The 25,745-nt window shown below is 26.6% G+C and overlaps 2 protein-coding genes across 3 annotated transcripts in view; one reads left to right on the top strand and one right to left on the bottom strand.

The window, feature by feature from the left end:
* The window catches only part of LOC132921177 (uncharacterized), a 38,443-nt gene extending 26,342 nt beyond the window's left edge, over positions 1–12,101 (top strand). For both annotated transcript variants that reach the window (XM_060984055.1, XM_060984048.1), the window contains exons 7-24: positions 979–1,078; positions 1,492–1,562; positions 1,632–1,685; positions 2,355–2,688; positions 2,751–2,904; positions 2,967–3,173; positions 3,234–3,407; positions 4,254–4,430; positions 4,494–4,654; positions 7,530–7,588; positions 7,652–7,762; positions 7,832–8,044; positions 8,120–8,217; positions 8,422–8,519; positions 8,639–8,721; positions 8,778–9,000; positions 9,058–9,641; positions 10,857–12,101. In XM_060984055.1, coding sequence (XP_060840038.1) covers positions 979–1,078; positions 1,492–1,562; positions 1,632–1,685; positions 2,355–2,688; positions 2,751–2,904; positions 2,967–3,173; positions 3,234–3,407; positions 4,254–4,430; positions 4,494–4,654; positions 7,530–7,588; positions 7,652–7,762; positions 7,832–8,044; positions 8,120–8,217; positions 8,422–8,519; positions 8,639–8,721; positions 8,778–9,000; positions 9,058–9,641; positions 10,857–11,151 — 3,196 coding nt within the window. In that variant the 3' untranslated portion in view covers positions 11,152–12,101. The remainder of the gene's footprint in view (positions 1–978; positions 1,079–1,491; positions 1,563–1,631; positions 1,686–2,354; positions 2,689–2,750; positions 2,905–2,966; positions 3,174–3,233; positions 3,408–4,253; positions 4,431–4,493; positions 4,655–7,529; positions 7,589–7,651; positions 7,763–7,831; positions 8,045–8,119; positions 8,218–8,421; positions 8,520–8,638; positions 8,722–8,777; positions 9,001–9,057; positions 9,642–10,856) is intronic.
* Positions 12,102–15,155: 3,054 nt separating this feature from the next.
* LOC132926002 (ATP-dependent RNA helicase bel-like) lies at positions 15,156–18,662 on the bottom strand. Its single transcript, XM_060990357.1, has 5 exons — positions 18,572–18,662; positions 18,087–18,412; positions 17,383–17,526; positions 17,039–17,218; positions 15,156–15,308 (listed from the first exon to the last, which is right to left on the bottom strand). The coding sequence occupies exons 1-5, from the start codon at positions 18,660–18,662 to the stop codon at positions 15,156–15,158; spliced, it is 894 nt and encodes a 297-aa protein (XP_060846340.1).
* Positions 18,663–25,745: the final 7,083 nt, after the last annotated feature.

Below are 25,745 nucleotides of genomic sequence, written 5' to 3' on the forward strand. Positions count from 1 at the left end.
TGCATTTATTAAGTATTACATGAAATGAAATTAATGTTGAAAGTTGGTATTCCTAATATATAAAGTAATTTAAATACTATATAATATCTATTTCATATTATTTTATGAATTCTATGCTTATGATATTAATTAATGTTCCTTGAGAAATCATAGTATCTGATTTAGTTTATCCTCAATAAAACTTATAAGTTACCCTTTCAAAATTTTCTCATATTACACAAACTTTAAAATTATTTCATCATTATTTTATATATCACTTACTAAGATTTGCATAACTCTTTTCTCCTCCTTCTGAAAATTATTTTTGAGTATGGCCTTTTTCTATAAATGCTAATTACTTGTATCAAATACTATCTATCATAAATAAATTATGATAATTAATCAAAACTAAAGTTTAAATAGTTATTACTTAGTGAGTTTTAAATTGAATAGTTAGTAAGTCAAAGTATAAATACAGTTATAAAATCCACTAAAGAGGGTGGTAACAGAGATACTATCTTATTTTAAAAATTAACAACACAAACAGTATAAGATTTATTAATTCAATAATTTTTCCATGTTATAAGAGATATTTAAACTTTTTATTTATATGTTCTAATAATCATATAATTTAATGTGGCTTCTATTCTGGTTAATGCATTGAGGCAGTTAAGTTTTGAATTTCAACTCCTCTGCCAGCATATCTACGGATGTGATGTTAATAGTAGCTTAAATATTGCTCTTCAGTTGAGCCAAAGTTCTTGGATGGTTGTTATAAACTATATATTTCAGATAGCTCCACAAAAAATCACACAGGGTTAAATTGGATGAGGATATTATATATATATTTGTATGTCCTTTTTCACTTACCATAAATATATTGGAAGTCTATTAAATAATTTAATAGATATTGAATGTTTCCCAATACTATTAATATAACAGTAAAATTAATTTTCATAATTTAATCATTTTTATTTTATCTTTCATTTGATTTTACAGAGAAGTAATGGAATTCAAAGGCATTGATGAAATATTTGAATTCAGAAAATCCATGTTATTGAATGATATTATTATTGCTATGGGTACAGCCATGAAAAAGGTTAGTATTATTATTATCACATATGTATGACTACATACATACATTATTTATTTATGTTATAGGAATTGCGAATAGGTTATAAAATAAGTTTTTAGTAATATCTATATATTTGTAGGTACTATTTATTTTGAAAATAAATTATTAATGTTTTTATCATTCTTGATTTTTTTTTTTTTTTTTATTGTGATACTAAATTTTAATTCATCTTATATTTTATAGTACTGACACACTCCATTAGTTAGTAAATTGTATTATCAATTATCATAAGTCATATTTTAATTGGTGTAGCATATAGGGCCAGTGTGATTGAGTAGGTAATGTGTTTTGGCATTCAGTGATTTTTATCAATAGATGATAATATTATGAGTGATACTTGAAGTTGTATTAATTTATTTTTTATTTTATTTTTAAAGAATATGGATGTTGATGAATTTGACCATTTACAAAAAACTTCAAAAACTTTAAATTCCTGCAAATATAATTGGTAATGTACATTTTTTTTGTACTTTTTAAATATAACCAGTTATTTTTAATTATTTTTTTTATTGTTTAGGTCAACTGCACCTTCAACTAGTTCTAAGAAAAGCCCATCTAGTCAAAATAATATGTAAGTTACTATATTTATAGTTATAAGTCGGTACTTTTCAGTTATCCCAACTACCATGAGTCTCAATTTCATTATTTCGACTACCTCCTCAAAGTCCCACCAACATGAATTTGTCGTTTCTATAATTAATAAATATAATGTATATTATAGTATAACTTATCTAACATAAATTATTTAATTAAATATTATCACAGAAGTGGAGTCTTTAAACATATATAACACATAAAATCCACAAACATTATAATTAAAATTATCATAGGTTATATAATGTATAAAAATAAAAATCATTCTACCAAAGTCTAAAATTCTATTTTTGGTGGCCAATTTTGCAAAATCATTTTTATAATGACGGTGACTTGGAAGTAAACCTTTCTCTTGGAAGAATTAACGGCATCTTTTTCACTATTCGGTAAATTTCAAAGATTTATAATTATAAATACTAAATTATAACTAAAATAATAAATTTGAACGTCAGTTAGATACGACTAATATTAAAAGTGCTGATTGAATGAAGACGACGGTCGTCAACATGTATATGTAGTCTAGATAACGGAATTAGACCCGTGGTAGTCGCAGAATTAGCCGTAGTTGGGATAACTGAAAAGTACTTAAAAATCTAATTTTGTTGATTTAAAGTTAAATTGTTCAATAAAATTATTTATTTATTAGTAATTCAATAAATCAACCTAATCAAGTCGGCATAATTAAATCACTGAAACAAACAATCATACAACCGCCATCTAAACAAACTAATAAATTATCAAATAGCACTAAACAACAGTCTACTTCAACAAATATATCTTCAAAAATACAACATCCTACAATTATTCAAACTGAATCAAAACATCATTTATCTAATAACCTGCACAATAATATTTCTTTAAAACATACTAAGGCTGTAGCAACACCTATCCAAACATCAAATAAACAGATAATTAACAGTAGCCAGCTTCCTGCATCTTCAAAATTTGTATCAACCACTAAAAAAGTGGTTAATTTATATGTAAGTCTATTTTAAAAAAAATTGTTTTGTTAAATATTTAATAATAATTAATTGTATAATAGCAAAATGTGAAACCAGCAATCGCACATCAGTCATCAGTTAAAGATGTAAAAAAATGTATTAAGTGTAAAGCTTTTTCAGAGGATGAGACATGTGCAGCATGTCATATGTCTTCTCATTTAAAAAATGTTACAGTTACAAGGATTGAAACTCCTAGTAAGATTATTTGGTGTTAATGATTTAAAACTATTTAATACCTACTTAATTGTTATTATTAGGTACTTCTGCTGCTGTAGCTCCCGAGAGCCCTATTATAACGCACATTAGACCCATTGATGTTCCATCAAGTTCTATAAATTCTGTTTCATCTCACGATCAATGTGTTGTGGTATCATCTGGAGAAGAAGAGGAAGAACCTTTGGAACCCATTATTACTAAAGTCGAGACAAAAGAAGCATTAAAGAAACATACTGACAAATTATGTTGTATGGCGTATATATATTTAGATATGATACACAAAATAAATCCATTATTTTTTTTTTTAGTGAATCCTAAACTTTTGGAAGATAGGTTATGGCAGAAAGACTTGAGTGTTAAAGATTATTATAAAATTGAGGATTGTCACTCTGTACACATTGGTAGTTTCAAAACTGTACCAACACCTTCTGGTGATATGTTAGTTTGTTTGCATGGAATACGTATGACTGTAAAAGGTCTTGGTGAGTTTATACTAATAAGTAATAACTATTAATTGCTTTTATTTTTAAGGTGTTAGTGAGTTATTGTACCTCAGCAAAAAAAAATGGAAATACCTCATTTAATTATTGGTTTGGTATCTATTAATAACACTATAACAATCTTGTTAAAATCACTAGGGAATATGTAGAAAGTAACTAATTGTTTTAGTCTTACTGGCAAGGTTATACTAATTAAATTATCTGTCTTCCCAAAGTGGTATACGCTTTCCCAACCTTTCCACAATTGGTTTTGGAGCTGAGCTCACATCCATTTTGAAATGTTGGATGACTATAGTAGGCAGACATATGGAATGACTAATTTTATTTTCATATTTAACAGTAGATCAAGGGATGCTTGTATATACCTACCAGCATTTATATAGTAGTACCTAAAATGCTTAAGAATAATAGTGTACTAAAAAAATGTTTTTTTTCTGGGGCATGATTACTTAAAATTTAAATGCCTTTTTTAAAATAAAAAAAAAACATTGTCGTAAAATCAAAACATTCACTACTTGCTGAAAATCTAATACATGTCTAGGTTTTTAGAAAAAAATATAATTCAAATTTGATTATTCTATAAAATACTTTGATTATAGTTTGGATTTCAGTAAAAGTTAATAGTAATTTCCAAATCAATTTGCCTATAATTAATAGGAAATCTATTAATCATTAGTATTCCATAAAAATAAATATATATTTCCTACTTAATTATGAAATTATGAATGTAATAATCTGGTTAAAAGTAACCTCATTACTTGATTTAAAATGTTTAAAAATTTAGAATAAAAGTCTTTGGTATAAATAAATATTTGTGTGTTTTATTAGAACCAGAACCAGTGACTATTGATTTACAAATGGACAATGTTGTGAAAATTTTGGGTTATCATGGAGAAAATCCTTTAATTATAATTTACACTAACCATCTAGCTGCAGTTGGCATTCAGCATTTATTAAATATGAATGAAGATGACAAAAACCATTTCTACGATCCATTAAGTAAAGGTTAGAAATCATTTTTATTTTTTTTTTTATCTATTTTTAATATTATATTAATTGTTGTTTTAGATGTTACACTAAATAAAATTGTTTGGTTTTTTAATTTGAAAAGACCCGAGATACAGCACTTGGAAAAATTACTATTAAAATTATCTAAAAGAAAGTATGCTCCCTTGACATTAAATCAAGTAAACAAAATTCTTTGCTTAAAGAAAAATGATGAGGAGGAGGTATGTTATTAAATTTTGCATTATAACTAAAATATAAAAAAAAAATCACTTGTGTTAAAACTTTTTTAAATGTCAAATATTTTAAAAAGAGTTTCAGTTAAAATTTTGTTGTTAGTTTTCTTTTTTTGCTTATACCAATTTTATATTATATATGTATTTTATATATACATTAAATGTATTTTAATTTGAACTTTTTGAAATAGAAAATTGTTTTAAAATATAAGTGATTTATTATATGCATGTAAACAACTCAGTTATTTAGAAAAATTATCTATTTCGATTTATTTATATTTATGATTTTCTTTTTAGATAATATTCAATAATAGTTGTTTGGTATAATTAAACTATTTTTGAATGATAACTATTATTGATTTTAATATATAATTGTATTCAAAATAAAAAACTATTATCTTGTGAACTATGAAAACATGACTAATAATTATATTTGTATGATGAAAATTAAAATTTAATTGATATTTTTAGATATTATAATTTAGATCAGTATAGTTGTTTTATAACAACAATTATCATCATTATATTTTATAACATAAGGTATATTAGTGTAGAGTTGCCATTTATCCAGAAGATTTTTCTGGAATATTATTGGTTAGTCTTCACATGGTCATTAAGAAGACGTCACTCCCGCATGTGTTATTTTCTATTTAGAAACTTACAACATAGTAAATTTTTGTTCAGTATGATTTGTGTGATTAGCTTAAATATTAGAGTGAAATGACTTATAAAACTAAAAAGTGAGAACACTATCCTGTATTCTCTTATTGAATTTTTACAATACTTTAATTTTTCTATTAAATTATGAGCATTTTTAAATATAAATATTTTACATAGTCAAAACACTTAAAAATTAAAATACCATAAAAAGCTTATGAAAAACCACAGATAGTGTTCTCACCTTTAAATTTTTATAATGGGTCATTTCAATATTTAAGCTAATCACATAAAAGTGATATTACTGAATAAAAATTTGTTATGTTATATGTCTGTACGACGAAGCCAACACATGTGGGTATGACGTCCTCTTAAACCTTTCTAAACATAAAAATAACGGATTACTCAAAGTAGACCCATGTTTAAATGTAAATGCATGCCAGGCTAAAATTATATGATTATCTTAAATTTAATATTTTATTAACAAAATCATTTGGATTTATAGTATCTATAATGTATATCACAAGCTATAATATTAGACTATTAACAACTATCTTGTTATTAATTTTATTATCCTAGTTTTGTGTCTAGTGTTAACTATATATTAATATTCATCTAATAAAATTGATAAAATACAATATTAATTGATTTGATTAATTTATTATTCATCTATATATTTATATTATTTATATGAAAATCATTGACAATTAAAGGTACTAATAATATCACTTATCTTTTATGCAGTTATAGTACTTTTTGTTTTTTTTTCTACTATGGCTTCAAAAATATATCATTTTACTATTAGTCTACAAAATAAATTTCCTATTATTAAAACAATTAATTAAAAAACAATAATTTTGATGCTCAATAAATTGTATGCTTGAATACATTTTTAGTTTGTTTAATGGCTTAACTGTTTTAACAAATCATATAATTAACTAATAAACATAATATTTTACCACCTATTAAAATTAAAAATAATCAAATAAATCATATTAATTGCTTTATAATAATTTTAAAGTATTAATCATTTTCTAATTTTATTATACTTAATAATTAGTATTACCCCTTAATAGAACTTTATAGTTTCATGTACTATCTCTGTCTTACTAACGTACATCATAGCAAATTTGTATTCAACAGGTCATATTTTATGTTGTTAGCTTTAATATTATAATCAATTTACCTATTATCAAACTTAAAAGTAACAATATTATTTAAGGGCATCTCATAGAATTTTATTGATATTTAAATTTTTAGGTGAGTTATAGTTATAAAAAATATTAAAACATACAATGGTCGTAACTCTTTAAAAATTTAAATATCAATAAGCCTATGAGATGCCTTAGATAATCTTATTACCTTTAAATTTAATAATAGGTAAATTGATTCTAATATTAAAGCTAACAGCATAAAATTGATTCCGCTGAGCGTAAATTTGTCATGTTTTACATAGTAAGATGGTGACAACATGAAAATACGAAGTCCTCTTAATCTGATCCTGTTGAATGATAATACTATTCTATGCAATTATTAATTCTCAAGAGTAAACATAATAAAAGTGCAAAGAGTGTGCAAGAGCACTTGGTAACAACAATAATATTAATATGAATTGTGTTTAAAACTAAATAATGTATTTTAGCTATTTAATATTGGTTTTTGAGTAAGAATAAATATTTAATTTTGATTCTAAGGTCTGATAACTCTACTCTCTGTTCCACTGAAGGAATGTAATTGTGTATAAATCAAAATTTGTTGTACCTTGCTGTAAAACTACCCAAAATGGACTGACCTTCCCATTCTCCGCTTGTTATATATGAAAAGTAATCACATTATCTCGGTAAATGGAGTAAATTTTATCTTTTCAAATTAAATTTCATAATTTATTATCAACTAGGAAAAATAAATTAAAATAATATGTTAAAACATTCATATACTAAATCAGTTATTAAAGTAATATATGATATCTGATCAGTGATCACTGTACCAGAATCATCAATTCTGCTGAATGTTGTATTTTTAAGACTGAAAAAAATGTTTATTTTAAATTAGTCTTTTTAAAAAAAAGTTTATATAAATTATTTATTTTATTAGGAATATTTTAATAAAATTATGTTCAAAGTATATTTATACCATTTAACTAATTGAAATATTTTTTTATTATTTATAAGTTATTAATGAGAAATATTTAAAATTACATTTTCAGATTAAAAAACTTGAAAAAGAACAACAGGATGAACATGATAGAAGAGTAAATAATACTACGTAAGTTTTAAATCTATTAAACATTTCAAATTTTATTTCTAAATGAATTATATTCTCTTTTAGAATACTTGAAGATAAATTAGGCGAGAGATTTTCAGTTATCAAAATAATAGACTATAAAATGTTGAATTCAAATGAATTTGTAAATGATATTCTTATTGAATTTTATTTAGAGTAAGTGATTTTAGTTCTAATTATATAAAATAGTATTGAATTACATTATGAAAAATATTTGGATTATAGTTATTGGTATAATCACAAATTAAGTGATGAAGATAGAAACCGAACGTATGTATTTAGTACATTTTTTTATACAAATCTGGCAAAATCATTTAATACCTCAGACTATCCATCACACTACACGGCATCACAGATAAGACATGCAAAAGTAAGAAAATGGACTAAAAATGTAGACATATTCAAGAAAGATTTCATTTTTGTACCAATAAATGAAAAGTAAGAATTAATATAACTTTAATTATCTATTTAAAATAAAACTTAATTTATTATCAACTTAATTATTTATTTTAGTTACCATTGGTTTATGGCAGTTATATGTTATCCTTACCTAACAGGTAAAGTTAATATGAAAGATGGAACACCAGTAAACGCACCTGATGATAATACTGGTAAATATTTAAAATTTAATATTTGATTTTTGTAATAAGTGATTTTACAATTGATTCTGAATACATACAAAAAAAATCTTAATATTACAGTATACGTTTTGCTTAAAATATTTATACTTTAATATCTTAAGCACATACTTAAATTACAATATTTTGATGTAGTGTGGTTGAAAATAATTATAATTTATACTAAATAAATTATAGGTCGATATCAACTGCCACCAACTGATTCCACTGCCGTTGATCGTATTGAAGCTGATCCTAACGTTGAAGATCTTTGGTTGTTTGATTCGACATCAACTGTAAGACATTTTTTCTATAAATCATACAATAAATAAATTAATATTTTAAAATAATAATTTTAAGATTCAATATAAATTATTTATGTTTTTATTTAATTTGGTATATAAATATTTTTTAGCAAAACTATGCAGATAAACATGGTGTTGATTATGATACTGATGTTGCGGTTTTAAAGAAAAACAAAAATATACTAGTTAAACGGTAACATATCTATCATTAATCTAAGTTAATGTTATTAACGTTTATTTATTTTTTAGGCCTTGTATTTTATTGTTTGATTCGTTGTCTGGTGGGGTTGGCCGTGCTAGAATCACAGCCACACTTCGTGATTGGTTAGACCAAGAATATTTTGCTAAATACGGCAAAAAAAGAGATTTTCACCCTAGCATTATAAAAGGATCTTTAGTTAAAGTACCTCAGCAACCTAATTATACAGATTGTGGCCTTTTTGCAATTCATTATTTTAAAAGGTTTTTTGATGTAAGTTTACTAATTATTTTATTACAATGCATTGGCTAAATCTTACCATATTTTTAGAGGCCAATTGTAGACTACACTTTACCGATTCGTCATTTAGAAAATTGGTTTTCTACTGATGAAGTGGCTAAGAATTGCCAAAAGAGAAGAGAACTACAAAGTATTATACTGCTTAGGATGAAAGAGCGAGGATCTGTTTTGCCAGAAGATATAGAATTGCCAATTCTTAATTTTACTGACCCTCCTGTAAAAACACCACAAAACCCTAATCAAAAAAATATGCATCCATCTGATGTACCAAACTCGACAAATCGTATTAATTCGTCAAATTCCAAACCTTCAACTTCTCATTATCAACAAATTCCTTCACATAAGTATCAAAATCATGTTACTCATAATAACAGCAGATATCAAAATCATCAGTATTATGATGATCATCATTATGGGTCAGAAGATGAAAGCGAAATTGATGAAGAAGACATAGAAAGACAATATAATGAAAATGATCATTATGATGAAGGATTTCCTGAAGAATTTCCTGAATCATTTCCTGAATCATTTAATGTAGGAAGTCAAAGAGAATATTATACCGAAATGGTAGGAAATACACAGCAAATAGATTACGTAAACCCTTCTCCTCCATTGTGAGTATATAATAGATATTTGCTTATATACTTTGTTCCAAATAAGATGACTTGTGCTCAAATAGCCGAATTACATTTGGAGTAGATAGTCTGCCACTGTGCGTATTGTGAGAGCGATCATTGCGTTAGCTGATACGGTGTGTGGCTTGTTAGCCATTCCCACTGTATGTGAACGCAAGTTATTTAAATTGGAACAAAGTATAGTATATTTTATATATTATAATATAAATAGGGTTAGGATGTTTATGATTTGTATATTTTTTTTTGGGTTGTCCAATAGCAGCTTCCATTCTTATATAGTAATGTAATATATCTATAATTTTATTTTGCATATAATTGCATATTTTACCATTTTTTATTTATAAGTGCATAATTTTTGTTTTTTCTGTTTTGAAGTGCATATTTAATAGTTTTTGATACAAAATGCTTAAAAATATTGTAATTTTATTAATTGAATCTGAATAAGTTTGTTTATCTGTTTTTTACAAAGTATTTTACAAATGATTACTTATTTATTATTGAGAATTCAATATAGTTATACGCAGTAAAGGTACTTACTTAAATATAATTTTTGATAATCCTTCCTAGTTTCTGTCTACGACCTATGTAGAGTACCTATATTGCGAGTTTCAAGTTAGAGGTTTTTCTTCTAATAAATTAAAAAATGTATTATTACTAAATAGACAAAGATTTATAACGAAACGTTTAAAAAAAATGAAAATTATAGATAGTACCGACCCAATTCGTTTATATTCTATTAATAATTAAATTTGTATTTATTGCATTTTTTTTATCCAAAATTCTTTATTTTTCATGAATATTTTCCAAATTTTTCATACATATTTAACTGTTTTTTAGTGCATAAACATCCTAACCCTACTCATAAGCTACTCATCTAAATTTTAATTCTAATTTTTTTGAAATATTACAAAAAATATTCTGTTTTAAAAATATGAAATTAAAAATGTGTATGTTGTTATTCAAAACATTAAAAAATTAAAAATTATAACAATAAAAATGTTTAAAAAACCTTTTGAAATTGTTAATTAATTTTGAAATAATAAGTGTTGTTTGATAATAGAAGAATCTCCTTGTATTGTAAATTTATAACATTGAGACAGCAAATATGAGTGTATAATATAGTAAATATTGATAAAATATTTGAATTATTTTATATAACAATTTTACAATAATATTTTTTAATTTTATTTTTAGACCTGATATTGGCAATGTATATCGTATACCTCCTAATAATAGGAATATAGTTGTCAATGTTAATGCTAGAGTGGGCAATCGCAGAAGTTTCGAATACAATAATGTTGTAGATGAGTATCCAGAGTATGAAATTGATGATGATGATGATGATGATGATGATGATGATGAAGAAATAGATGAAGATGAAGAAGAAATTGAAGATGAAGATGAAGATGAAGATTTTAATGAGCCCAATTCAACAACAAATCATAATAGACGTGATAATCGTTTTAATCATAGTAGACTATCAAATTAAATTCAATGAAAATAAATTGATTAAAATAATGTTATAAATAATCTCATTAAAATGTTAAGACCAGTTTGACGTTATTTAAAATTGTAAATATTATGATATATTTTTAAGTAACAAAATTACTTATATTAATATAAGAAAAGGAAAAAATACTGAGATTTATTATTTAAAAATAGATATTTGATTTATTAATGTTCATTCCAATTTTTCTGCTTTAAAAGCAGTTTTTAAGATATATTTTATTTGGGTAATTTAAATTTGATATTCTTTTGGTTAGAATTTGTTTTGACATTTATGTTATGTATGTAAAAATCCATGTGTATTAAAAGTTTAAAGTTTATATTTCAATATGCTGTTATCATTGTTGTAATGTATAATACACATGGATTTTATGGTTTATAACAATGTAATTAATTTTGATAATATAAATTATACATGTACAAATATTTTTTTTAAATTTGTTGTCATATAATTTTATATTTTTAAAAGAATGAATATGTGTTTATATTCAAGGTTAATTCTGAGAGCATAGTTTACAAGAAATGTGTATAAGCTCTTGTCAAAAATTTATGAGCAACATTTGTAAATGTTTTATGATATAATATTTATCACTCTGTAAATGCAAATTAAGTATATTAATATACTTTAAATCAGTAGAGTATGCATGATTTTAGTTTGGTTAGGGTTTTCATTATGGATTGATCAAAGACCCGTGTGGAGTCTTTACCTAACCACTTTATAGATAACTAGTAAATATCACCAACATTTTATTACACGAAATAATTTTTTCAGATTTCTATTTTTGTATTAATTGTCATCTCTTATTCTCTTAAAATATAAAATACTTTATAAAAACATATTATATAATATATTATGTATAATATTTAAACAAAATGATAAAATAATTAAATAATATTCATTTGTTTTGAAAATAAACTTAATATTGAGACATATTTTCTTTTATCACTTATATTATTTGTAAATAGTAGCTGAATGCCAAACTATAGCCATAACTTGGTAGTTACAACTTTATAGTCATAAGTTGTAGTTAGTAAGTGTTAAGTCAAAATTCAAGTACCTTGATAAAAATGAGTTCATTCAAAGTTACTATAATTTATTATCAATAAAAATTTAATATCTAACCAAATATTTGAATAATGATTTGTCATTGTCTTATGATATGAATATGGTGCGTTGTTGCTGTGATAGCAGTCTAAAAAAAAAAAAAATTGGTAATAGGTCTATCTTCTATGATGTAAGCCCCAGTGGCTAGTTGTAGCCTTTAGGCATAGACTACCATTAGTTCAGCTATGCTCATTATTTTAATAAGTTCAAAGTTCAGCTAGTTTTTTGTTTAAAAGACCATAGTCCATAGACAATAGACATTTTATTTAACATAACAAATAAATGTTGGGAAGGGTTAAAAACCTAGAACCCTATCTCGTATGTACGTCACTGCTTTATTTTAAATTAAAGTGATTTAAAATATTATTTTTATGCCACGATAATGTAATGTAATAATTAAAATTAGTATGCTTGCTCTGATACTTTATAGGAAGCGTCACCAACTGCTGAACCTTAAACAATTTTTACAACCCTTATCCGTGGAGTAGATTTTAAAGTTTTTATAATATAAATAAATTAAAAGTATAAGTGTCAAGTGTGTCATATAAAATTTATATTACGACAAAAAATTATTTAAGTAATGAAGAATAGCTTGTATTGAATAAATGCATAAATAAATAAATACAAATATTAATTTAAAAGAATAGTATTTATTAACGTGTGTAAAAATCATTAAAACTGTTAGGTACTGCGGCCAGTATGGTAAGTTTTCAAATCGGACACCATAGTAATTAGTTGGTGACCCCTGCTCTATAGAATATATAATATACTGGCGGCATATCATATTATTCCAATATATATAAAAAAGAGCAAATCCGATGAAGGTATCCAAATCCAATATGTATATTATATAATATATACGTCAGGAATATATTTTAAGTATTTATTAATATGATATGTCATATTCGACTCGTATTCATAAAGGGCGATCGTCACAGCATAAATCATACAACAAAATGCGTTAAAGGAATACTTTAAACACAACAAATGCTGTTGCATATACATGTATAATGCAGACAAAAGGATTTAGTCGTGGGACATACATTATCGGAATAGGTACGGCAACATGTGTTATCAGGGATTCTTACCAAGTGGTAGTTACACCTATAGTACATAGGTACTTCAAATTTAGTGCACGTACTTTCTTGATACCAGTCAAAATCAGAAACTGTAATTGGACTTGGAATATTTATCATTAATCATTATCAATAAATCATATTTACCAAGACTTAGAAAATATTAGGTTGGTTGGATATCCTAGGATCTTAGAATTATTTCAATTGATTTAAAATAAAAAAAACTTAGAAATATTTCCAGTCACTTATTTTTATTTGCTACGACACTAAAAAGTATCTCATATAATAGGTACATCAGTTGCCACTACATGGGCAACTACATAATTAATACAATATATTGTACATATATAGGTGACTAGGTAGATTATGATAAGTAGGTATTTTTAGTCATTTAAGTATGACAAGAAATAAAAGTTATGTTATTTGAATAACTGCTCATAATCACCTATGAATCTCATAAATTGTCTTATTCTTTACTGCTTCAGGGCGTGAAAAATGAAAATTACCATAGAATCTAAATTAACCTTTCATTAACCCTTTTATTATACCTGATTAATTATTGAAGTACCTATAAATAGTATTATACAGTATTAAGATGTTCGTGCTATTAAAATTGAACAGCAAAACAAGAAAATGTATGGATATAGAAACTAAACATTAAGTTTCAAATACTGTAAAAATATCTATTGAAAAATATATAGATTTACCATTATTATTATTTTACCTTTTCAAGTAATTTAAAGCACGATATAAATAGTAATATAACCATATAGGTACCTACATATAATATAAGATACAAAAAAATTGTGTTATGCTTATGAATAAATTTTATACCACAATCAGATTCAGTGGCGTGTCCAGAATTTTTTTTTTGTGGATGGGCCACAAAAGTTAAGTTCAGTATGGTTTTACTCCCTCCTCATATTATAATTTGATTTAAGTTTTAGTATTTTTATTCTAAATGACTAATTTTTATATTTTTATAATAAATGGTAGGGCATAATTCTAATTTGACTCCCAAGCGATTTTTTGGAATTTTTTTTCTCAAAATGTGTGTTTTTGTATGCTTTATTTAGTAGTACTTTAAAAAAATTCGCTCAAACTTCTTTTGCTTAACTAGAATTGTTCTCAATTATGAAATATATACACAATTAAAATAGGTACCTGTAAACTAAATATAAATATTTGTTTAGGCACACTATTTTTTTTTTTAATACCTAATTAAATTCAACATATGCTATGTTTTATCAATTTGGATTTTTTGCTTTTCTTAACGTTCAAAGATGATTGTTGACAATTATTATGACATAATAATTATGATTTAACTACATAATACATTGGAAATCCAGTATACAACTGAGCTACAGCCCCCCCCCAAACTCTTACCACTATTTGCGCCTATGCAGTAACCATAACACGATGAGCCAAACTATATAAGTTGGTATCGTGGATTAAGTATTACATTTAATTGTTCTTAATCATCTAAATGAGTTAGGTTGTACTGTGTTAATGAGTTATTTTTTTACATTTATATGAATTAATTATAGGTACATCAATTTATGAATATTGAATTATGTACTTAAACAGCATGTTGTTTATGTTAAATGCTGTGCACACAATAAATCAAAAGTGGGGAAGTTTGGAATTAAAGAAAAAAATTAACTTGCGAGTCATAGTTGTCTAATTAAGATAATTCAACATTAAGAAAATAAAGTTATAATTATAACTTATAAGTTAGGTATAACAATATATATTGAACTTTAGAAGTTAATTGAACAAATACAATAATGTAAGTATATCTTTTTTTCAATAATTTGTCTCTTGCGTGGTATATGCTTCTTCGAGTTCTACCATCTTTTCAACATCTATTGATACATAATTTGATTTCAAATAAGTCATTGCAATTTGTTGAACATCCTTGTACATAGTGGTAGAAAACAAAACTGTTGTTCTTTTGTCCTAAAAATAAATTTATATTTTTACTAAAATGTATAGCCAGTTGGTGATTTAGGAACAAATTTAATTTGATTGCTACGCTTCAAAATACCGTGGAAATAATAAATTTTTATCATTTTTTATAATCGAATTTCAGCTTTCAAAAACTTACGATTTTCCGGTTTTTTGTGTATATGCGCTACTACTATAGCATTTTAAATGAATTTTTATTTTTACTATTATTATGTATGTTTATTCAATTATTTTGTACTCCAATAAAGATTTTTGCATACTGAACTATATTGAAAATCGTGAACTCGAAAAGGCTCTGAAGTACGAACTTTGTCAACAAGGTAATTGTAAACATGTATAAAAAAATATTGTGATAAAAAATGTTTGATAATTTTTATTGGTATAAATAAACAACTAGTGAAGGAACCTTGATACATATTAAGAATTTTTTCTCGTTTATACATTTCTTATAGACATTTATAGAAACTAAATAAATAAACTAAAATTGTTAGTTTTTGTTTAAACATCTATTTTTGTCTATTTTTGAATTTACAATAATCGCAAAATAAAATTTTTGATATATTTTCTTAGATATTTTGTTTCCAGTATTAACTTACTTAAAAGAAGTATAATTTTATATCAATTTTAACTCTCAAATATAAAAATTATATATTGATTTTTATTGGCGATTAAGAAAAAAATTAAAAATTCCAATTTTTATAAATATCCTAAAAGAGTCTGTACATTTTGAAAATTATACTATCTAGGTATAGAAAATGATAACATTAATACTTGGTGAAAATTTCGAGTTTCTACGGTTATTCATTTTTGAATTATATCAAAATAAAGAAATACATTTTATCAAATAATTCTCTTATTTTCTGAATTTTTTTGTTGTTTTTCTTAATTTTTAAGAGAAGTACTGAAAAAATTATATTTTTGGACTCCTTAAAGCACTAACTAGATCCAATATCCCACCAGAAACCACCCCCCAAAAATTGAAAATCGAAACATTGTTATTGCTTCAAATGTGATGAAAGACAGAAAAATCATCGATCATTGTAAAATCAATAAATTCATTATCGCTCGGATCAGAATCTAAAATTAAGTTATCATTGATAAGTTGAATTTTTTGATTTAACTATGCCACAATGATATTTTTGTAAATTCGAAATGCAAAATATGTTATACACTTATACATTACCGAATTTAATAGTTAGCAAGCCTAAACAGTGATTTTAGTACCTACCTATTTAATAAAATGTTAGTATTAAATAATTAAGTTAAACCGTATCCCGTATAGCCCCGTATGGTCGTATGATTCGTGTTCAAAACTTTTTTGTTATTTACTAAATTAAATAATATTGTTTAGTTACATAAAACAGTTTTATTATTTATTAACAATAACCTTGCCCATAAGGTAGCATTTGAATATCTTTAACTATTATTGATATATTGCAGTAAGTTGTAACGGGTTAACCATAATACGTTCTACAAGGATTAAGCCCCAGGCCCGTAGCCCTAAAACCAGTCGTTGCCCCTCCTAAAAATATTTTTTTTTTATATTGTTTTTATATATAATACAAAAAAAAAAATTTGCTTTGCCCCACCTGAAAATTTGGTCTGGCTACGAGCCTGATTAAGCCATTAAGGAGACAATGTAGTAACGGTACTTTTAACCTATAGGCTATAAGTTTATTTAAAAACTACTAAAAAAAAGAGAGTATTATATGTATAGTTACCGTCGTCGACACCATACTTTTATTGTTTAAAATAAATTCAATTTCAGGTTTATAACCGAATTTTAACAGCGAATCTGCATCGTCGAGTACAATTATTCGTAATTCAGCAAAAGTTATCCAACCTCGGGTTACGATACCAGCTAAACATTCTGGATCGGAAATAAGAATATGAGCACCGTCCTGCAAGAGAGACGAAATCAAATTATAATTATATCATAAATGTTTCAAAAAATTAATAAGATTATTATTATTTTTACCTGAATTTTACTTTTTTGGTTGGATACTGAATTTATTTTAATCAATGGTTTGCATTTTATTGCAGAGTTTGCAGTTAAACGACTTACAACATTATAAACATTTTTGACACGTTGTATCGTGGGTACAACGATTATTGCAAGTGGGCCGGAACACTCGGAACGATGACCGATGTCATTTATTTCAGATAAATATCTGAGTATACAGTTGAGTATTGGTATAACAAAAGCTATCTGATAAATAACATAAATACATATTTTACCAATTAATATAATAAATACAAGTATATCATTTAACAAAAAATAATACGACCAATACGGATACTTCTTTAATAGTACAAAAACAATTTGGAAACATGGTTTGTAACTTTGTAAGTTTATAAATATCATTAATAAAAATTTGAATAAATTCATTATTATGTAATTGAAAAAATGGTTGGGACATCCTCGGTGAATCACCCAGCAGATACGTAATTTAGAGGGGCGTTAGGAGCAATCTATCCCCCTCCCCAATAATTGTATTGTAGTAACAAATAACTAATAAAAAATATAAAAATTTGAATTCTGATTACGATCAATATTGGTCACCGTTTAGTAAGTAACCGATTCCATTACTACGGTGAAAACAGTTTTTGTACTTTTTTAAGCCTCAACTATTCTACTAAAGGTTAATCGCCCCCTCCCCATCCTTAAAAATAAACACCTATTTACGTGCCCATCAGCTGGTATAACAAAAATAGATTTAATGAGCCATTTCAAATTCGTTTATACTACCTATAAATATTTGTACTTACAGTTTTCCCTGAACTGGTTGGTGTTCTGGCTATTATATCCCTTCCACTTATAAGAATTGGTATTGCATAATTCTGTATTACAGTTGCCTTTTGGTACTGAAGGTGTGACAGATTGACAGACAGATTTGCATGGATACCATTATACTTCATTGATGTTTGCAGTTCTTTAAATTCCACGCTATTCATTCCATTTACTTTCACCTTCTGTATCTTATTGCTATTTGAAATTTTATGGATTTTTTCAAAATTTGAAGAAATGGTAGCCGATTTATTTATAATTTGCTCAAGACTACTATCAGTTCCACTACTGCCAGGAGTACAATAATCTATAATAATAATTGATTAAATTATAATTATTTTTTTTTTTTGTTCCCAAGAAATCTATAAAATCGTAAAGCTTCGTTGGTCATTAGCGTAATTACTAATTTATAACCATTTTCCATGCAGTTATTTATAATAAGTAGCTTAGTATATTTTATAATTACCGATGTTTGAATTTCGTTCAAGATCAGATTCAACATTACTTTTCACATCTATAGTATTTTCGTATATTTTAGTAATGGTATTGTTTTCCATATTGATTTTTCTTAAACATATAATATTATTTATAATTATTAGTTCTGTCAATTTAAGAGATCACTACTCATTATTTATACATTTTTCTACAAATGTATTATACATTTTATATATATATATATATATATATATATATATATATATATAAAGGAATTCATTTATAGACAAAAATATTTTAAATTATTTGTTGAATAAGATTAAAAAATGTTGTCGAAATTGAAAAAATTCCATAATTATGGAATAAATAAATAATTAAATACATAATCAATAATTTTTATTTTATTACTCAGGAGGTTTTATTGACCAGTTGGCAAATTTATTTATAATAGAACAAGTAAAAGATAAGTCATTCAATCATAATATTAATCTCAAACAACTATATGTATATTATGCAGGGTATAACTCGTCTACTTGACAAATTCAATAATAGTGCAAATGCAATAATGTCAAATAGACGAGTTAATCTATTTATTAAATATTAATAACCACCATAATGGTACCTACCTAACCTTTTGAATTGAATAGTTTACTTAATAAAAAATATTGACCATATGTAAAAGGTATTTACTGAATGATTTCCAAACTTATCTTTAATGTTGAAATAATAATAACAAATTATAAAATTCACGTTTAACCATGTAATATAAAACTATATGTAATAAAGCATTTACCTATGTACAAAGTACTTACCCAAATATAATTAGGGCCATTAGGGGTACGAATACAAAGGATAGCTACAATCGAAAATCAAATTTCGACGCTCAGGCCTACGTTTGAAATATTTAGAAAAGCACTTGACATAAGACGATGTGAATAACATATTTTACATATACAGAACTGTAGGTACAGCATATTTAACATGTTTTTCTATAATATTATGCACTTACAGTTCATTATCAAGTATAAACCTACAAAGAGTAGGCAAAACTGCAAAATCATATATTATTGAGAATTAATTTTTGTTTTTTAGTGTTAAAAATAGTAAAAAATGTTAAAAAAAGTATGTATATATAAGAATATAAAAAAAACTATTCATTGGGCAAATATTATTGGCGCCAATAATTATACCTACTCAATTAGAATTCTTGACCAAATGTGAAAGGTTTTTATTGATGATTTCTAAGCTTATCTTCGATGTAAAAATAATACTAATAAATTCTAATATTTGGCTTAAAAATATTTACAAATATTTATTGGTTAAAAATTTAAATATAATAAACAAGTCTAAGTCATGCGTATTTATACTTGAATACTTCAAACACAGCAGGTACCACAGCGGTACCATTTGGGAAGTCTGTTAAGGGTTTTATTGGCATGCCGTACAATTTACAAATAATTTTACTGTTATTATAAACTGTTGATGTTGATAATTATTAGTACTTTTAGTAGGCGCTAGTAGATGAGTTAAAATTGTCCTACAGCTGATAAGGTTTGATCAATGAAATTATGGGTGTATAATAGTATAGATAAATTACGCTGCCGAATAAAATATTAGCACCTTACTATTTATTACGATGAAGAAAAATTGTCTTGACGATAGAATTAAATTATAGTCAGATTAAATATTAGTACTGCTATAGTGCTTCTATTTAAATGGCACTATTATACAGTACTGCATACATTTACGTTATTCGTATATTTTTATACAATCCGAATCTTAATAACTTAATTTTTTTTGTCTTTTGAAATTTGAAGAAGTACCTTACTGATATTTTATCATATTTTATATGAATTTAAATTTGAAAATTTTAAAATACATTAGTTGAATTTACTTATACCCCCTCTCGAAATGCGAATTATCATTTATCAAGACTTTTCTGTGTCTGTGAATGTAGCTACAAGTTACTTAAATATAAATTTTTAAAGAATTTAAAAGTCTATTTGAAATGTCTTTACTTTCCAAACGTCTAGCCTAGTGGTTTTCAACCAGTGTGCCGTGTGCGCTTTTGAAGTGTGCCACGAAAAATCTGTTAATAGTTTTGTTAGTATATATTTATATGTATATAAAATATGTTTCACTTTCACATATTATATGGATTAGTGTGCCGCGAAAATGTTGTAGAAGATGAAGTGTACCGCATGGTTAAAAAGGTTGAAAACTACTAACCTGGCTAGACTCTAGCCTGTCCAGGTATTTATTACTAACAAAACATTTATTTATATTCACTAAATAAAATTATAAAATATGATTTGATTAAAATTTGAAAAGATTAATAAAAACGAGGATAAACAAAAAATAATCTATTACTAAATCTCTCTTCTTCTATTTATGACTATAGCTTATGCAAACCGAATATAATATACAATATATTATGTATATATATATTATAAAGAAGCAAGTACTACAGGTAATTATATAGTTAAACAGAGATAGTAATTAGCAGGTATTTTTGTTTGTATTTATTTATTTATTTATACTGATTGATCATAATTTCAGTTACAAAATAACATATATACCTGCTGTGTGCTGCAGGTGCTTTAGCGGCTTATTTAGCTACTCGAAAAGTTATAGCTCACTGAAGGTAATTTTTATGAATATTGTACGCGATACGTATAATTTATCAATTAAAGAATGTGTATAATAATATATAATAGTTATAATACCTAGTGATATACAAGTATACAAAACGAAAAAGTTGAAAAATCCATATACGAAAAATTTGCATTTTCGTGCGATGTGTTCGACAGCAGTGACCTTCTGGGACTATTGTACAGGACAAAGAGCACAGGTACGCAGTGAAGCGCGTCACAAACTGTAGGAACCTCTGATTTTCGTGTGTAAGAGGTATGTATAAGCGTTATCCCGGTATGTGAGTGTACGTAGGGTGAATGAGTTGGATTTAAAAATGAAAACTTATACGGTGACCGGACCGCAGATTGGGACGGCGATACGGTGTCAAGACGACGAAGAGGAAAAACGACGGAAGCGGGTGGTTGTACGGAAGAGCCAACAAATAAACCACGGACGAATGAACGAAATGAAACGCGGCATAGGACAGCGGCTCTCTATACCGGGTACGGTGTGACTGCTATTGGCAGGGATGGTATATCACTGTAGGAGCGCTATGAATCGCGTGTCGAGAGGGGATGTTGACCACGCGGTGTGAGAGTGGTGAAAAATTCTAAAATTCTAAGCGTGTATTGATGCCATTGCGGGGACCGGTTTTCGTGTTGTATTCTTCGCGTGCTGCGCGTACCTTACACCCCGTCGTCGTATCGATAAGAGTAGTAATAGTAATAATATAGTGAAATAAAATATGCGTCTTCGGTGACGCGTTTAGTGAGAATTCATCACCCCCCCCCCAAACAATCTAAAACTAGTTTGTGCGTTTGGGTCGTATACACTTACGTGGCCAGCGCAAACCAGTTTTATAATATTATTATCTAGCGATTGACGCGGGTTGCAAGCGATTATGTAGTACGCCCTCTACCGTCTTTAAAATATATGGTATATATTGGTGGTATTATAGGTATATTAAAGCAAGCAACGCTATATATTCGTCACGTGACTTCATAAAAGCCGTTTAGATCTAGGGAACCTATCTATCACCCATACCGTTACAGAGATTCAACGACTTTGGACAAATATTTATTTATCATTTGGGAAATAATAATATAATACCTACCTATGTAAACTAAACATTAAAACAGTAGTACTATAATATTATTATAGGTATATATCTAAATCGGCTATATTATTATAATATAAAACAAAACGTAGGTACTATATTCATATAATTTTGAGATTGAAGTTTTTGTATTTTTTATACAACAACAGGTATCAAGTTGGAATAAAAGTGTAAAAGATAATTCGGGCAAGACAACTTGGCGAGGTACTCATCTATATCTGGCGCGTGTGCGAGGTTGTGCTTTTTTTAGCGTACGTGTGTACAATTACAACCAACTATTTGTTGCGATATAGTTGATTATTTTTGTTCCTTTTTTTGTGAATATAATTAGTTTTGAAAAACATTTAACATTTTAAATGGCTCGGACATTAAAAGGTTGAGAACCACTGATATAACTAAATATCGAATAGCCCCCATACTCAACACGTATCTGTTATACTCAATATTTTTTCTGATCTGCTAACAATAACTATATCGTGTATATCAACTATCTACCCAAAAGATTATTGCTTGTAAAAAACGACAAAACTAACTATGAGATATACATTTATATTTTTGTCTTTAAGATTTTTATCTTTTTCTGTGAAACCGGCGGGTAACCCCCATCGTGCCGCACAGGCGTCAACCCCCCACGGTGACGTGTAGGTGCCTTCTTCAAATTTTTGCACAAGGGGTAAGTTGATAATACATTATATGTATAGGTACCGCCTCCGTGCACCGTACATATTGTATACAAAAAATATATGTGGTCGTTTTTATATTTGTAATTCTGTGTATAGAGTACAGATTGTAAATTCTTTCAATCACACAGTGGTCCTGGACGCAATTCGTTTAAAAAGGTCCGTCTACCAATTTTGATACGCAATTCATGTATACCCCTTAAGAGGACGTCGCTCCCGTAATATTATAGTGTGCTTTTAGTTTCAATATTAGAGTGAATTGACCTTATTATCAAACTTTTAGGTAAGAACATTATCTGCAGTGTTCTCTCGTTGGATTTTTACGTTTTATTAATTTTTAGGTGAGTTATGAGTATGAAATATATTAAATAATTGAAAATGCTCAGAATTCATTTAAAAATTAAAATATATATTTTATAAAATATTCACATACACGTATTAATTACAATATACATTTTAGTTTTGAATATTATACAATTATTATCATTTAAAATCTTACAACATCCCATATGGGGTTATTTTTTTCGTGGTTATATTTTTGCGTAGTTATTTTTTAGGGTTTTTGTCGGGGACTAAATTTCCTGGGTTATTTTTGCTGGGGTTGTTTATTAGGCAAATCCGTTAAGGTACACCTAACCTAACCTCTGAGTTTTCCGGAGGCAATTTGAGTGAAAAAAGGTTAGGTACCTATCTAAATTTGGGAGGCAATTTTGAGTGTCAGCGTATAATAGTGTTCCGAATTTGGGTATGTACTGTAGGTCTCCTTCACCCCATTCACGCATTAAACAGTTTAATATAAAATTATATATAATATAGAATCTACCTAAGTACCCATCTACGTATAATTAGTTGTACGAATACAAAGGACAATCAAAAATCAAATTTCGACGCTCTAGCCTACGTTCGAAATATTTAGAAAATAACATGACATAATACGATGTGAATTACTTATTTTAGGTACAGTGTATTCAACGTGTTTAACCATCATATGCACGTCCGATTTATTATCAATTATATATTTATATACATACAACATTTTTATAATTTGCAGCGGGGAGTTATACCATTCAGTCACAGGTTTGGAATTATACGTATTTACGGCTGAAATCCATCCAATAATAAGCCTTATAATTGAATCCAATTTTTTTAGCGATTGATATTTTAACTAAAATTTGATTATGTATTTTGTAAAATGGGAAGAAAAATATTCTTTTAAAATGTTTTGTTCAATTTAATTAGTGACAAATAATGACAACAACATTATATTCAAATTACATAAGCATATTGGACATAAGTTATTCTGCTCCCGTTTTATAAAAAAGTCAATTTCCAAACGGCTGTTGACAAAAACATTTTATGAAAAGGTAAATTCCCAAACGGTAGAAACGAATATGGTTTTTTACACCACTAATTCCTTCCCTCTACATACAGATATTTTGATTGTCTCAAAAGAGATATAAATTATATATAAAAAAAATCATATATTATTGTGAATTAAATTGATTAGGAAATAAAAAAATTATAAAAAATGTATAAACAAGTATGTTATGTATATGTAAAAATAAAAAAAAAACATACATCGGGTAAATGTTATTCGCACACTTTTTTTTATATAAACTATACGTGTTTTATTTTATTTGATAAAAACTTGTCAATGTTTCCAATGAGCTCCCGTATTTTTTTTTTATGTATAATATATAATTAATTTCGTTATAGAAATTATGTCCAATATTTTCCAGTATTCCGTTTTATAAATTTAAAATTTAAAAATATATGGTATACCAGTCTATCGATCAAATCGGTTTAAGTACTTGCAGTTTACCTGTTCGTAAAACCTTTTTCGATCTGAGTCGTTCTCCCGTTTGAAAATCAGCAAACAATTGACAAAAGCCGTTTTGGGATGCGTCGGGGCTATTATGTAAAACTACTGTTCACCTAACCTAACGGATTAGATCCGGTTTCCGTGTCAAGAAAATTAGTTTTTGATCAATAAATATTTTTTGGTGTACTAGGTATTGCAATGTAAAAAGTTTAGTTTGAATAAATGGAATAATATAATAGCCATTAACATAATATGTAGTCATTCACTATAGATATGTTAAAAATAGTAACGTTTTATAATTAATTTCCAATTTTACACACAGTTAGTCGGGTTGTGCACAGTCTTATCCTGTTACTTTTATATTACTGCTCTCAAGCCGTTCGACAAGTATATAGGAATATAGAATTGTCCAGAATTGAAGACGTCGGGCTTATACCATAATTGCGCTTGTTTGGGGATTCCGGTTGTTTCATAGATTCTATTCGGAACAAATTTGACTGTGAATGACTCCACGAAGTTTTCGGGGATGATTAATGTACTATGCACATCGTTCACGAATATTGTTCGTTGAAAACCGGTCGAATAATTGGATAATGTAAAGGGCCGAGTTTTTGGCTTGTACGATCAACCGAACCGAATCCGGGACCGGATACCACCGAATGTCTTCAACATTTGAAATTTAAACGGTGGCCACCGAACAGAAAGCTAAACGGCACTATACTATATAATCTTATTTGAATTGTATAACTGAATAAATTATGAATATAAAATTTTAAATTGTTTTAAATTCAAAAACCAAAGAACACCAAAACAGATTATTATTGTAATAAAATTGTGTTTTTCATAAGTTTAAATTACTTTTTATGTATACTAGTAGTATTTTCATAGGTACCGTATATTAACGTGGATCATCGACTACCTGCAGACGAAGAATTTGTCATGAAGCTGATGG

This window comes from Rhopalosiphum padi, chromosome 1 (genome assembly GCF_020882245.1).
Source record: "Rhopalosiphum padi isolate XX-2018 chromosome 1, ASM2088224v1, whole genome shotgun sequence".
Taxonomy (NCBI): Eukaryota; Metazoa; Arthropoda; class Insecta; order Hemiptera; family Aphididae; genus Rhopalosiphum; species Rhopalosiphum padi.